The sequence below is a fragment of the Propithecus coquereli genome, unplaced genomic scaffold, assembly GCF_000956105.1.
Source record: "Propithecus coquereli isolate 6110/MARCELLA unplaced genomic scaffold, Pcoq_1.0 Scaffold37, whole genome shotgun sequence".
NCBI lineage: Eukaryota > Metazoa > Chordata > Mammalia > Primates > Indriidae > Propithecus > Propithecus coquereli.
This window is the reverse complement of record NW_012149396.1, coordinates 6065928-6082795: the sequence shown is the minus strand read 5'-3', so window position 1 is coordinate 6082795 and position 16868 is coordinate 6065928. Positions and strand designations below refer to the sequence as shown.

Here is a 16868-nt window from a genome sequence, read left to right as displayed (position 1 = left end):
AAAGTCTGTGAATTATGAGACATTGTTGTCATTACTTCTGTGAATTACAACTTTTGGTCATATGAGTTTGATATCAATTATAAGGGCAAATCATGTAATATACAGATATATAATAGTGTGCCACAATCTAATGCAATTCATTCTTATCCATGAGGTATTATCACACAGCTCACAAAAGGCCAAACTTTAAGTTCATCCTGAAGGTTATTCACTCACAGGGAAGCACCCCCCACCCCCAACTGCTTAAATGCAGCTCCTACATTCTTATCCAATTAAGTATTTCTGTTTTTTTCCTATTTGGTCAAAATTTAGCAAAAGAAATATATAACATTAAATGTGAAAATCAAATCTGAAAGCTTTGTGATCTAATACTGTGTGTTGGTGTATTTATGTGTGTGGTTTCATATGAACATACAATAAAAATTCTAATTTATCTAGAAAATATATAAAATTATCTTCATATACTGAATATCTATGTTTATCTTTTAAGAAAAGAGAAGTGTTTTCTTCACATTTTAAATATTTCCTTGTACTACGTAAAAAGTTAAACTATACTAAAAATTAAAATAGAAGTTTCTATATCACACAAAAAGAAAATGATATGCCATAATGAATATATTGGTTTCTTTTTTACTCTTGTAAGATTTTTTTTTATTGGAATGCATATTTAGGAGGGTTATTGTAAGGTTTTTAAATGACCTAATTTTGAGTCAATTACTTATATTTACAAGCACAAGATCAAATTCTGACTTTGCCATTTCTATTTGTGGGCTTTATGTAGCAAGTTAACTTTCTGTGCCTCATTTTCATCTTCTGTATAATGGAAGTAATAACAAGAACTTACACATGAATTGCTGTGAGGCTTAAAAAGAGTGCAGGACACGGCCTGACACATATTAGGCACTCAATAAATGCTAGTGAGTTGTTAGCATCCCTGATTTTTAAATGTACTTTTATGTGAGTTTGCTAAGATGGTGTCGATTGCTATTTATTTGTTCAGCCTCTTGCAAAAATATTACATGCAAACAGCCTTCACATATACATTAAAAAAAAATAACTGTGCCCTCATTGGAAATTATTATTATGAAAGATTTGATGCCAAAACAACATTGATTAAAGTAATTTATGTTATAGCACCTCTGATACTTCATGGTATTTAATTAATTTAAATACACAAACTTTCTTGGTCAAAATACATTGATATAATTAGAGTCCTCATTTATAAAGCCCTAAAAAATTGTTTAAAAAGAAACTGAATATTCCAATGGTATTTATTAGCCATCTTTTGTCCTTGCTCTTTCTTCTTTTTCTTTCGAACTTTTTCTTAGGCAAGTTCCCCCACGCCAGGCTTTTAAACAAATAAACTTGAACACATTAAATCTTTGTGTGTAACTTAAAGTTTTCAATGGACAATAAAAGTAACTGGCCTCAGTGCTAAATAACTGCATCCACCCACAGGAACACAATGTAAGTGTATGGTCTAATTCTTCAGTAGTGAAAGGTGGTCTTACTATAATAACCTATCTCACAGAGGAAAATAAACTATCCAACAGAAAGTAAGAGAAATAAACTCACAACGCATAATTGCCCCTTTGAAGAAAAAAATCACAGCACAACTACCCTTAGTTTGATTAAAACACCTGTGGCCTACTCGTTATCTCTACGAGTTTTATTTTCATAGCCTCAAAGAGCCCTAAGCGGACACTGGGTTGTGAGCTCCCCACTCCAACTCTCTGCCTCAGTTCCTGCCAATAAACCAGATTCTAAGGACTCAGATAAAGTCAGCCTCACAGAGAAAAAATAAAGAACAAGTACAACAACTTCGCTGCCGCTTCTGTTATCAACCTGCTACGTGAGTGACAGGAAAAGACAAACTCAGCAGTTTCTCGGCTGTCTTCTGCTAATTGGGCTACAATCATAAATTTCCCCTACCCCTCTTCAGCCTGCCTTAATAAAGAGTCAGAGTTGTTTAGTCTCAGGGCCAGCACCTCTCTTTATTTTCTGGTGCTGTGCCCTCTCTCTCTTCAGAGAGAGAGAATCAAATAAACCTTGTACTTCTTTCTATCCTAATCACTGTGTGAGAAATCTTTCTCAGCCCACATATGAAATTCCACACCCTAGTAAGTAGCCTGTGTTTAAAGGTCAGGGTTCTTAGAAAAACTGTGCATGTCTCTCCTTCTTTTGAGTATCTCCTCTCCCCATCTTTTCCTCCATATAAACCACCTTGCTTCTCCTGAGGTGGGCCACCAAGCCCCAGAGGATCTCTTAGACAAAGGTTACACTGATATCTTCAGGTCTAGGAAAACCACAAGAAACTTGGGCTTTCGTTGACAGAACTGAACCCAGAAATGAAGTGGCACAGTGCCCAGGGCAATGGGAGAGGCATACATACAAAGAAGAAAGGCATGAAAGAAGAGACAGCAACCAAACAGGGATCCTCAGTCTTTCAGGAAACTAGGACCGCCATCCCTAAGTACATCACCGTCCAGCAAACCTGCAAGGGTCAATGCAAACCACAGAAAGGAGACTCTGAGAGTCCTAAGAGTCTGGCTCTCTACTTGTGCAACTCACAATAGCACATTCCACGTTCTACCCACCATTAAGATTTAAGTTACAAAACACATTTGTTCCAGGTACTTTTTTCCTATCTGTTCTCATTGAAATCCTATGCATCACATCCTTCTCCTAATTTTGAAGACATATTTTTTTCAAAAGAAAAAGATAAACTTTTAAATGGGAAAAAGCACTAATTCAGTAGAGTTAATTATGTTTTTAAATCTGTTCCAAGTCTCATTTTCACAATATCAAGAGACAATTAATTTATCTGCAAAAAAGCCTATATTCCCTCACCAATCTGTTACAAACATTTTTTGAGCCACTGAATACCCACTAAGAATAAGGGGGAGAGAGTTAAGGAGGCATAAACTATATAAGTATAGGAAGTATAGAGTACATATATTTAAATAAATATATAATATATAAGAAATGCAATTTGAATATGAGTAACCATCTAGATTCATTAATTCAATCATTCATTCAATATCTATTGAGAAGATGCTATGGACCAGGGCGCTATTCTAGTGCTAGAAATACAAAGAGGTAAAAGTCACATGCCCACATACGACTCACAGAGAGCAAGTGAAATGATCGCTTAACAATATTGCGGACAATATTATTGCCACATGATATCATTCTGCCAAAGCAGAAGTGCATACAACGACCAACTGGGAAGACATTACATAAGGGGTGCCCAGAAGGGCTTCATAAAGGCAGTGACACTCAAGGTGGATTTAAGAGGAACTCTAAGAATTTCACCCCACTATATGAGAGAGTTAAGAGCCAACCAGCCAGATGGAGGGGCCCCTGCAAAGTATGACTCATGAAATAGGAGGGTACTCTAAGGAAACAAAGTGTTGCTATAGCAGCTGATGGAGTCAGTTCTTGAAGAATCTTAGGTATCTTGCTAAGGTGTTTAGATTTTGTGTTATAATCAATTGAAGCCATTAAGCAGTGTTAACGAGGGTGATGAACCGGCTTCTGAAAGTCTCAGAGTAATGGAAGACAAGATCTGGATGAGGGCAAGAGAATGAAGACAGGGAGATGGTGGTATTAGAATAACAATGATCCAATGAAGAAAAAATGAAAGTCTGGATCTAGGTATTCTTTGTGAAAACAGAGAAGAGGAAAATCACTAAGAGATATTTATGAGGCTCACTTCACAAGAACTCGTACCAACTGTATGTTGGTATTGTTGGAAAGTGGGAAAGCCAGGATTATTCCTTAGTTTCTAGTTTGGGGTGTTGGGTGATTAATGGTACCATTAGTGATGCCTTTAACTGAGGCATAAATATAAAAGGAGATTTGGGAAGAAATATGAGCTCCTTTTGGATTTGGTATTTAGGTGTCTATAGGGCATTCAGTCAGAAGGGGCGCATATGAATCTGATATTTAGAAGTCTAGGTTAAAGATACAGACGTGACAGTCACTGGCATGTAAGTGGTAGTTAAAGCCAGAGAACAGGGAAAGAGAAAACCTGAGAAAAGAAAATGAGTGTCTGTCTTACACAGCATCATTTTTACTATATTTTCATATTTACATCAAAAATGTTCAAATACCATATTCAGAAATATTCTACTTACCCTATGAACATACAACTAAAGCCAACCATTAAACACCAGATAAAAAAATTTTAATTTACATTTTCTTCCCTCAGATTAACAAAAGGATAAAAGGTAAACTATTTGAAACAATATATTTCACTCAGAAAACGATAAAATCCATGCTTTTATTTTTCTTAGTATGTTTTCTTGAAAACTGCACAGTAAATAAACCATAGCTTTAGTAATGTATCATTATCCAAGAGCCTTAATAAACTCATATATTTTGTAGAAGCTAACACTTTAAAGTCAAAAGCAAGGGTAGTGATAACAATTTAGAATAAGCGACTTAAAGTCCATATAAATCTAGTACTACTTTTTAGACCGTCAATTAAAAGTTAAACGAGGAAGGCAAAAGGTGCAGGTGGAAATCTTATTCTATTTTACTAATTATAAAGCCTCTGACTCTTTGCTAGGAAAGCACTTCTGGTTCCTGAATATATAATGTCCTATGTTTTGTTCTTCGGAGCTTATCTGTACTTTTAACAGGGTAAATTTCATATCTTTCAGTCAGAACAAATGTAAAAACATCTTACACACCTTATGAACAGGGTCATTAGTAAGTAGTGAAATGCATAAATCAATATTTAGTCTCAGACTAGAAGTCATTTTCAGCTATATCTTAATATACTAAAGATGCTGACTACAGTGTATGAATATATGTTAAAGTATCAGTTTTATATTGATGACTTCAAAAAGCTAGACAAAACAATGAACGTTCCATTTTACATGTATGCAATAAAATGACTGTTTAGTAATGAAAACATACTTCTATTTATAGTCTTATGGCACAGTAGTCCTAAATAATGTCTCCATATTTAAAGAATATGTAATGATATTTTTCTAAAGGAGATGCCTTGGTTTAAATTTAGAACAAGTTTGCATTTTAAATAATGAGATTAGATATCCGCAAAGTAATTACCTAACACAAGCAATAAAGGCAGACTGTGACATCATGTCACATTTCAAGAGTAAATGAAAACCTTCCAAAGTTTAATGAGTTTGAGAACGTGAAGAAGTGCCAGGTGGTGTTTAAGACCCATGAGCTTTGGAATCAAGTAGGACACATATCAATCCCAGATCTATTATTTGGTTAAGTATGTGACCTTATAAAAGTTACCTCTCAAAGCTTGTTTCCTCATCTACAATATCTGGAAAAATACTAGTATCTACTTTAAAGCAATTTTGTAAGAGTCAAGTATAAAGTGTTTGATATACAGAAAGTTGATGATTGATATTACTTTTAATTACTCTTATTCTTCTCCACTTTTTCTTCTTTTCATGGCACTTCTCATCTTCTAACATACTGTGTATCTATTTATTTATTATTATTATTATCTGCCTCTTCCCACCAGAACGTAAGCTCCACAAGGATAAGTGTTATTTCCTGTTTTATTCAATGATGTATCCTAAACGGTGTCTGGTACTGGAGTGCTCAAAAAATATTTATTGAATGAATGATTGGATGAGTACTAAGAGGATTACTAATTAAACATATACTATTAATAGTAATACATATATCACTACTACTTTTAATTATTGCTAGATCTTTCCATGCTAAATCATGTTATAGACTCTTCTGAGAAGTCAAATATATGTTTTGTGACACTAGCTATCATATAAGTTCTTTAAGAAAGAATGACATTAATTTATTTGATTGTAAAATGAGAGAGTAAAATAAAATACTCTCTTAGGTCCCACCTACAAAAAAAAACAACACTGATTCTACAATCCAAGAAAACACAAAGGCACATTTACAGAAAATTACACATCAATTTTCCATAAAATAGGATGTCCTTCCAGAAATTTAAAACTTTAAATTAGTAAAATGCACAACTGCAAAGAATTAAATTTAAAATGTATGTCTACAGAATGCAACTGGGGGTGGGACAAAGAGGGACACAGGCACACATAGCTTCTGTCCGCACTAAATACATAGCAACAGCAAAATACATTTATTCTGAGCATCTATTAATCAGAAATAGGAAGAGATATATTTGCCCCTGAATTAGTAATTAAAATGTAGATAATCATTTTATTAAAAGCACGTCAAAAAGCAAAATGAATATAGTCAATTCACTTGGATCTATGTATCATTGTTGCTTTTGTTCTAAGTAGTTGAATCTGTCAACTATGCTGCCGATCTAGTATCAAGCTGTCCTTTTTGACAATGTCAGTGACTCTTGACCCTTTATCACTGTTATATGGTCAGTTTGTGTCCTTGCTATATTGAACAAGAGGCAAGACACCAAAGTATGACCTTCAGAATAACAGAGGGATTTTCTTAAAGGTATACACGCCCATTTGTGAACAAAACCCTTCCAAAATTCATTTCAGCCTGGAATTAGGGGAAGGTTGTTTTAAAATGCAACATTTAGAAGATGTGTCGCTTCATCCTCAATCGAAATTCCATACTTTACCATGATGAAAGACACATAAAGGAAAATAAGTCACATAAAAGGTCTACCTTTAAAAAATTAGATTATGATTCATCAAAAATGTTTTCTACGTATGTCGGGTCTTAGTGAGACTTACTTCATTAATAGGATTATAACCAATTAATATCATAATAAAATAAAAATACATTATTTATAAATATTGATTATATCTATATAGCTTTTAAGTTATAATACTAAAAATAGAAGTATACATATAAAAGCAAAAACATGTATAGAGTGATATTCTTGTGACTCTGAAATTATAATCTAGAAACAATCTTAATACTATTATTTTTACTTGAAAGAAAATATTCATTGAACTAGAGTATTATTAATTATACAGCATTTAAATATACAGAGTGTTATAAAACCTGGAACAATTCCTTTGAAAAACAAAATACATTTCCTTTGCATACTGTACAATATAAAAAATGTGGAATAGGTTTTAATATTTTTCTACATAAAAACAATATTAACCCATCAAAATGGCTCATATAGCTATGATATGTAATTTAAAACATGTGGTTAGAGGAAAGAATTTGATGAACCTAAAGATAGAATGCTAAGTAACACCAAGTATGTGTGTTGACCAAGGCACACTGGCATTACTTTGTGGAGCGGATCAATAGATATTAGCTTTAAAAAGAGAGATATAGAAAGAAGCTGCAGCATATTTTTTAAATGACAGGGTGAAGGTTTGAATTGTCTCAATCAGGACCCAATTTTTTTCTCCTAGTTTTTCCAGCTGTTTTCTCCCAGTTAAGACCCTTCATTTCAAATAAATTTAATTAGTTCCAATTGATCACAGCCAACACTTACACAGCTTTATCCATGCTTCTTTACTTTTATAAGGCAAACACTAACAAAGGCTGCTGGGCTCAGAGTCTAGTGTCATAAGACAGCATTCATACCTCATTCGTTTGCATCCAAAAGAAAAACTTCGAAAATGATTATGCTGTCTTTTGTGAAAGCACTAAATTATACTTCACATTTCAATTGTTATCTTGCTCAGATTATTTCTAAGAATCAAGTCCCAGGCTACTATAATAATAAAATTAATTCAACTATACACATTAGCCTAACTATAGCTTCCAAATAAGAATTCACTCAAAATATAGGCAAATATCTGTCATAATATAATTTCTACTTATTTTATAAAGGGACATTAGAACAATTGCTTTAAAATAACTGGAAAAATTATTTGAATGGCTAAATTGGCCAGCTTTCCTTTATGTAGTACTGGTACTCCACAATGCTGGTTACCCCAAAATGAGATTACTGTGCTTAAAACAGGTTTCTCTCAATGCATCTACCATATTTTTCATAATGCAGTTTATATAGGATTCTAGTCAATAAAAAGAAATATGGTTTTCTTCTAAACCCTCACAAAAATCTATACCACAGCTTAATCAAGTCACACAATCTAAAGGTAACCTGAACGATCTACAGACTGCAGCATGCTAGTTGCTTTGACAACATGTTAAGGAAGCCTTTTTTAGTCATTTAAATCCTTTGGATATTGAACATTCTTGCCTCTCGTACCCATGGCATGAAATAAATAAATCAACTGATAAAAGCCATTCATCACATGTTTGACTAAACTCCTTACAGATTAAAATACAGTATATGTAGTATTAATTGACTCTCCAAACTAGATTTGCATTTTTAAGCCTCTTGATTTTGATAATGATAGAATAGTCATATGCTACAATGACTTTGGTAGTGAATAATTCAAAATTTCAATGTACTGATTTAATAATGCTTTCTTGCCTGCTCAAAAATTCAGCTTTTAGTCTAGAATGCACATTGAGTTATTCCACTACTGTAAAGGCAAATTCTTTTTTGCTATGAATTAAACAACTACTGTTTATAGACCAGAAGGCTTTTAAACTTTACAGGGAACTAAAATATAACAACAAAATATATTTGTAACAGCATAAAAAGCAATGAAACTCAATAAAACAAGAGCTAGTTTAAAAATCTGCAAATAAAACAGATTTCTTTTAGTAGCTACTGAAACAAATTCCGTAATTGTGAAGTCCTAAATGACTTTCAGAAAGGTTGGACGTCACTGAAATTGTTTATATTTAAGTTGGATGATATTTTTCATCAATGAACTTATACATTAAAAAGAATTAAAAAGTAACAAGTAACAGCTGCCTTCTCTCACTTCTACTAAAAACCAAATGCTACGCAGCGCTGGCAATACTTGGCAGGGGGCTATAGGTTTTTAAATATAGGCTGTGTAAATTTTCAAGGCAGATCATTAGGCTCTCTTAATGTCTTCCCAGCGAAAAAAATTTACAGGCGTTCCGGAGGTAACAGTAAAGAACCATATAGAGCTTTAAAAGAAAGTAAATATTAAATAATAACAAAAAAAAAACCCAACCTACCTTTAATATTTTTTTCTCCCTTTTAATTTTTGCTGAAAATTTTACTGATATTTCCTAGGCATGCTTCTTTTTAAATTATTGATTACTATTAATATTTATTGCTTCACAATAATTACAGATTTTATGGTCAGATTTTAAATTTTAACCATCCACACCAGAAATGAAAGTTTATCATCCCTAATACCAATAAAAATATTTATACTTGGCTGTTTTCATCCTCTGTACATTCAAAGAAATTGAGCTGAATGCATTTTGAGATCCAGTAATTGAAACTGGTTTGAGAGTATAAAAAGATAGGCCAAACAGACAGAGTGTAGGTTTCCTAAAAATTACTTCATGCCTGGTTACGTGATAAATAGTACAGATAATAATGTTCAATATCCAAACAAGGTAAACAAGTTTAAAAATCACCATTCATTTCTATAGTATAGGTATAAAGAGTATCTGTAAGTTCCTTACGCAGGCTGTATTGTATATATTGCTATTATAACATTAGTATTCTTTAGTTTATCTTATAATTGTGAAATCTTTCATAACCTAATGCATATATTCCTCTACATGATCCAAGGCTTTAGTAATGATTCCAGCCTCTCAATTACAAGATCTCCAGAAAACAAGTGCACAGCTAGCAGATTCATTGTTACAGCTACAATGAGCAAACCTGGACCAAATAAACAGTTCCACTTCTTTTAACCTCAAGATCAAAAAGGGCACTAAAGAGTCTCATAAAACTCAATACACCATCGATACAAGTTTCCATCCTTTCCATCAAAATACTTAATCCCTCTAAAAATGACCTAAAAACCATTTTGCATTATTGAACAAAGCTCCATGCAGATTATGTTAAAGATGCTCGTGCTTACCGGTGGTGATGTCATCGTCAACAAGGTCATGCTCTTCCTCCTGGACTTTGGCTTCAGGCCCTGAGGCTTCAGAAGCGGTGGTGATAGTCTGCATTGCTTCTGCTGTGACTCCAGCTAAAACAAATGGGAATCACAAGGTTTCATTTAAAAAAAATAAAAACTAAGGTGAACCCAAACTTTTAAAGCTTTTTGCTCACCAGATGTAAACATTATACGTTAAAAAATATATATGTTCACCAAAACTAGGAAGAGACACAAATCAATGAATAAAACATTCATTTTTATGTATATATGTGCACGGGTACATGCAATGCTTTTTGCTACAGTTACTTTAGCTGATTTAAACAATTATGCTACAAAGAAGAAAACAAATCTTGAAAATGAAAGACTATTTTAAAATGTTACTTCTCTTTAATATTAGTTTATTTATACCTTGGGGATTGGGAGGGAGGATAATGACAAGAGAAGGAGTAAGTAAGAGACCTGAAATGCACTGCCCCCCTAAAAGTATAACAGCTCCCTCAATGAAGGAATTCAATGTGAGGTCAGATAATTATTACACTAAAAGAACTTAACTGAAAGCAGACAGGTGAAGTAGTTCACAGGCCAAAACTTTCCATTCTGTAAAATCACTTGGGATTTGCCCGTTCACACCAATGTGTTTTCCTTACACACCTATTTTTCCATCTTCGATTTTATATTTTGTTGTCGATTTGCATCTACCACATTATTTTTAATTTGGCAATGGATAGTAGGGTGTATAATATTTTTATAGGGTTATCAAAAGGCATTGGACAATCATGGTAACAACAAATCTCACCATTAGAAGTTACTTTCAGAGTTAAACCCTTCTAATCAAATTTAAATAAATACTTCAAGAACTGTCTATATACGATCCATTCAAATATTTTAAAGATCAAAAACTATAAACATTCAAGGACTTCTTTTCTTCCAAGGTATATTAATTTAAACATTTCTCTGTGAAATTCAGTCTTGCTGTCTCAAGTTTACCAAAGGCATCAAAAAAGGAAGACTCTTAGTCTATTAGCCACCAGGAATGATCCAGAAATGGACCTAACACTAGGCAGTTTCAGGACCTAATGAATTATATTTGGGGAATAGAACACACCATTTTAGTACCACCGCTAGTTCAGAGTCACTCTTAAAAAAAATCGTGCTAAAGAATGACCCCTGATGAATGGAAAATGACAAAGCCACCCCTTTACAGAAGAATTTTTATTGTTGGATTTACAAGGTAAATTTTAATATAAAGGAGGGGACTTACTAGAAAAATAGTATTAAGTTAATTACTTAAGTAAAGATATTAATAGCTTTCAGTAAAATAATTACAAAGAGGAGATAAGGTAAGCATCACGTTCCTAAATAGGGACATTCCTCAAATATAAAATCAAAAATTATTTCATATTATTAAATCAAAATATGAATCTTTGAAATCTCCCATTCTCATTTTTTTTTGTTTGTTTGTTTTTTTGAGACAGAGTCTCACTGTGTTGCCTGGGCTAGAGTGCCGTGGCATCATCCTAGCTCACAGCAACCTCAAACTCCTGGGCTCAAGCGATCCTCCTGCCTCAGCCTCCCGAGTAGCTGGGACTACAGGCATGCGCCACCATGCCTGGCTAATTTTTTCTATGTATTTTTAGTTGTCCGATTAATTTCTTTCTATTTTTAGTAGAGACAGGGTCTCGCTCTTGCTCAGGCTGGTTTCAAACTCCTGAGCTCAAACAATCCACCCGCCTCGGCCTCCCAGAGAGCTAGAATTACAGGCGTGAGCCACTGCACCCGGCCCCATTCTCATTTCTTACTTAAAAGTTGATAATTTTGAAAACGATAGAAAAACAGGGAAAATATTAAAAGAGTTTGAATAGCAACAATCATTGTTAGTACTGTTCTTTTCTGTAAAATTAAGGAATTCAATAAAAATAAAGCAGGAATTTAGGTAGTAACAAGTTTACGAATTCATTTACATTCATCTCATTTAATCAGACAGACTAAGTAATTGCTCAGCATAACACAGCTACTAAATTCAGGAACCATGATTGAGATGTAGGTCTTCTGATTTCAAACTCCAATACTGATTTACCATGAAGTTCTTCCAGGGACTGAGTTCCTGGGGGCAGGGTGGGAGGTATCACAGAACATCACAGCATAACCATGAGAAATCACAGAATCACATAATACTAATCATAAATATTACCAAGCCCTCCGTGGAGTTCCTGTGCTGTGTCAGGTAACCATTCAACTGAAGGCATTCAGTATTTCGGGAAGCTTAAAGAGCAAACATGTACATATCAAAGTAACTGAGGTTGAAAGACCAAGAGATTATGCTGAAACTGGTACTTTGACAGATCCTTTTCAAAACAAAGTAAAGGTTATAAAATGCTTGGCAGAAAAAAGAAAATACAAAAAAGGAAAAGAAAACTACAGACCAAGCTCTCTCATATAGTCTCAAAAATTCATAATAAAATATAAGCAAATAGAATTCAGCAACATATAAGAAGAATTATACACCATGACCAAGTGGGGTTTTTCTCCAGGGATGCAAGGGGTCCAATTTTCCAAAATCAATCAATCTAATCCAAAATATTAACAGGATAAAGAAGAAAATTACCACATGATCATATCAATCATTTGACATAATTCAGTAACCATTCAAAAAACTCTAAGAAAAATAAAAATAGAGGGGAACTTCCTCAACTTGATAAAGAACATCTACTAAAAACCCACAGCTAACATCATACTTAACGATGAAAGTCTGAATGCTTTAACTATACGATCAGGAATAAGGCAAAGATGTCCACACTCACCACTCTCACTTAACGTAACACTGGAATTTCTACCTAATGAATTTTAGCTAATGCAACAAAGCAAGAAAAGGAAATATTATAAAACACAGTTTGGAAAGGATGATGTAATTGTCCCCATGTGATGGTTAATTTTAGGTGTCAACTTGATTGGATTAAAGGAGACCTAGATGGCTGGTAAAGAATTATTTCTGGGTGTATCTGTGCGGGTGTTTCCTGAGGAGACTGGCTTGTGAGTCGATGGAGTGGGAACGATCTGCCCTCAGTGTGGGTGGGCACCGTCCAATGGGCTGAGAACCCAGGTGGAACAGAAAGTCAGAGGAAAGGTGAATTTGCTCTCTCCCCTAGAGCTGGAACATCCTTCTTCTCCTGCCCTTGGACATCAGAACTCCAGGTTCTCCAGCCTTTGGACTCCAGGACTTCTACTCAGCGGCCCCTGCAGGTTCTCAGGCCTTTAGCCTCGGACTGAGAGTCAAACCATTGGTTTCCCTAGTTCTGAGGATTTCAGATTGGACTGAGCCCTGCCACTGACTTCCCCGGGTCTCCCACTCGTAGACGGCCTATCGTGGGACTTTCCAGCCTCCATAATTGCGTGAGCCAATTCCCCTAATCCCGTCTCATCCATATATCTATCTATGGTATTGGTTCTGTCTCTCTCTCTCTCTCTCTCTCTCTCTCCCCCCCCCACCTCGCCTCCACCTACCTACCTACCTACCTACCTATTGTATTGGTTCTGTTTCTCCAGAGAACCCTAACAAACCCTCTTCAAGGATAAAATAATTGTCTACATGTAAAATCCAAAGAAATCACCAAAATTCTCCCACATACATTCATGGATTGGAAGATTCAACATAGGAAAGATATCAATTCTCCCCAAATTGATATACAGGTTTAATGCAGTCCCTATCAAAATCCCAGCAAGATTTTTTTTAAATATAGACAAAATTATTCTAAAAGTATATTAAAAATACCAAAGAAACTAGAATAAAACAGTTTCAAAAAAGAATAAAGCAGGAAAAAAATCAGTCTACCCCATTTCAAACTTATTATATAAAGTTATTAAAGCTACATGGCTTTGATAGAGCAATAAACATATAGGTTAATGTAACAAAATAGGGAACCCAGAAATAGACACACACCAATATGCTCAACTGATTTTTAGAGAGAGGTGCAAAAAAAAATTAAATGGAAGAAAGACAATCTCTTCAAAACAGTGGCTGGAGCAACTGGACATCCATAGGCAAAAAAATGAATCTTGACCTAAGGCTCACACTTTATCAAAAAACTAACTCAAAATGGATCATGGACTTAAATGTCAATCTCAAAATTATAAAACTTTTAGAAAAAAAATTAGAAGAAAATCTTTGAGATCTAAGGTTGGAATTGACACCAAAAGCATAATCCATAAAAGGAAAAACTGGCAAAGTAGACATCATTAAAATTTAAAAACTTTTGCTCTACAAAGCCCCTATTAAAAGATGAGAAATCAAGCTCCAGACTGGGAGAAAAGATTTACGAATCACATATCCAACAAAGGACTAGTAACTAGACTATATAAGGAGCTCTCAAAACTCAACAGTAAACAACTTGGCAGTTCTTCAAAAGGTTAAACATACAGTTATCATATGATCCAGCCATTTCACTACTAGGCAATAAAAACATGTATCCCCACAAAAACTTGTACTTCAGTGTTCACAGCAGCAGTATACATAAAAGCCAAAATGTGGAAACAATCCAAATGTCCATCAAATGATGAATACATAAACTGTGATATATTCACACAATGAAATATTATATAGCAAATACAATGAAATGAAGTTCTGATACATTCTGTGACATGGATTAACATTAAAAACATTATGCTAAGTAAAAGAAGTCAGTTACAAAACATAACATGTTGTGTAATTCCATCTACATGAAATGTCTGGAAGAGGCAGATCTATGAAGACAGAAAGTAGATGAGATTAGCCTAGGGCTGAGAGGGGTGGAGGGAACAGGGAGTGATGCTAATGGGGACTGGGGGTTTCACTTTGGGGTGATGAAAATGTTCTGAAGTTGATTGTGGTGATGGCTGCACAACGCTCTAAATAAGCTAAAAACCCCTGGATCTTAAACTTTCAAGGGTGAATTTAATGGCAAGTGAACTGTATGTCAGTAAAGCTGTTTTTTAAAAAGCTTGCTTTTCTAACATTCCAGAACCACCAAGGCATCTGTGCTGCTTCTGTATACCCTCCTGGTACTTTTTCTGCCATACAGCTAAAGAAAAAGGGAAGAAAAAGAGCTACATAGAACATTTATACAAAAGAAAGCAAAACTTCCCCTGAATACTTCCTTGTGTCAGAAAGACATGATGCTCCAGTTTTTAATTAAAAAAAATTAAACTACATTCTTGATTTTGACATTTATAATTCTTTCTGTTAATCCTCACAGTGAAAAGTTCTGCATTATTTTGTTATAACAAAACCAGTAAAAAGTGATTGATTTGTTTACTTCAAAATTACATACATTTCATTTTTTAAAGATCAGTGAAATATCCTAATTTCCATAGGACTGGGCACTGTGATGGTAACAAACTACCTAATATTCTTAACCTTTTCTGGAAGATAGTAAAGGGGTAAGAGATACTGAGAATGGGCAAACCAAATCACTACACTCAACTCTAAAATCCAAATGGCACTGTTCATTTAAAACAAATTTTAACTGTTTACTTAAGGAAATGATAGATGCTTTTCATTTTGAACTTCTGAACTACACAGTTATGGGAAAAGATTATTAGAGAAACCATTATTTAATACTTCTAAGCATGATAATCATTGTCTATAAAAGAAGGAATAACATTTTTTAAAATTCTTAACCATAATTTGGTTATTTCTAATCACCACAGCATGACATGTTATATCAGTACCTTGTGCTAACAGGCAGACATTATAGTAGACTTTCTGCAGCAGGCAAAACAGACATCAAATCTGTGGTTGCCAGAGGCTGGAGGTGTGATAAAAAGATTGACTATAAAGAAACAGAGCAAATTTTTTAGAATAGTGAAAGTCATCTATATCTTAATTGTGGGAGTGGATACATGACTACATGTGTTCAAAACTCACAGAACTACAAATTAAGAAATGTGAATTTTATTATACATCAATTATACCTCAATCAACTTAACTTTAAAAAAAAGATACAATAGTAGGTATCACATCACTGTCACAAAAGAGAATTGAAGATTATGCCAGAGTACAATGTTATTTTCAATGAAACACAGGGACTAGAAAAAAATGCTTTACTCTCTTTGTGATAGAAAAAGCCTCAGCTTTTTGAAGCACAAAAATCACTTCCTCACTATCCACCATCAAAGAGGATGAAATATTTTTGGGAAATATGAAAAAGAGTCCAATTAGAAAATACTTATATGGAAATGTCAGTCTGTTAATAATCAAGGTTACAAATGTTGTCAATTAATTATCTGGTGATACTTTGGTATTTTCTTATGTACTTGATGTAAGTGAGCTTATTTGTCAAATTATACCATAAAATCTAAAAAGATTTTCTTACTATCTCCAAAGTCTTTGGCAGTGATGAATATCTCATAAAGGTTCAATACATATAGCTTGAATAGAATTGAATACTTTCTATTTCATGGCACAAATTATGTTATTTAAATATACTAGAAAATAACAGTAAGGGTGCTTTGGGGAAAAGATATAATAAAGAAATGAAGAGAGTAAAGAGATACAATAAAAAAGAGAAATAATAAATTAATGGAAAGATGTGAGACATTTAAAAAATCAGTGAATCCCCAAATTCAGATTTCACAAAATAAAAAAATGAATGTACATTATATCAGACAATAGTTCTCTATAAATGGGTTCTATACTGCAAATCGGGGGTCAAATACGAAAAGTGGCATGGAGGAGGAGACCGGTTTAAGTGTGGACACGGCCGTAAAAGGGAGGGGAGCGCTGTGGCTGGTAGCAGAAGAAAGAATTAAAGAACAAGGAAGATGACTGTGAGATTTTCACACATCACTCTTCGTTGTGAGAGCTCTACGTACATAAAACTTTCTCATTTGTATGCAATACTTTTTAATCGCTTCAGAAAAGTTTTTAAAAATGTAAATATAGAAATGCAGTCTTCAAAATCAATGGAATGAAACTACAATCAACTATCCGCAGCAGTAAAATTAGACACTGTTCCAAAA

At 34.0% G+C, this 16868-nt stretch overlaps 1 protein-coding gene across 1 annotated transcript in view; it reads right to left on the bottom strand.

Moving 5' to 3' along the window:
* WDR7 (WD repeat domain 7) overlaps positions 1–16868 on the bottom strand; it is a 312258-nt gene that overhangs the window by 165151 nt on the left and 130239 nt on the right. Inside the window, exon 19 of the mRNA XM_012651797.1 lies at positions 9852–9965. Coding sequence (XP_012507251.1) covers positions 9852–9965 — 114 coding nt within the window. The remainder of the gene's footprint in view (positions 1–9851; positions 9966–16868) is intronic.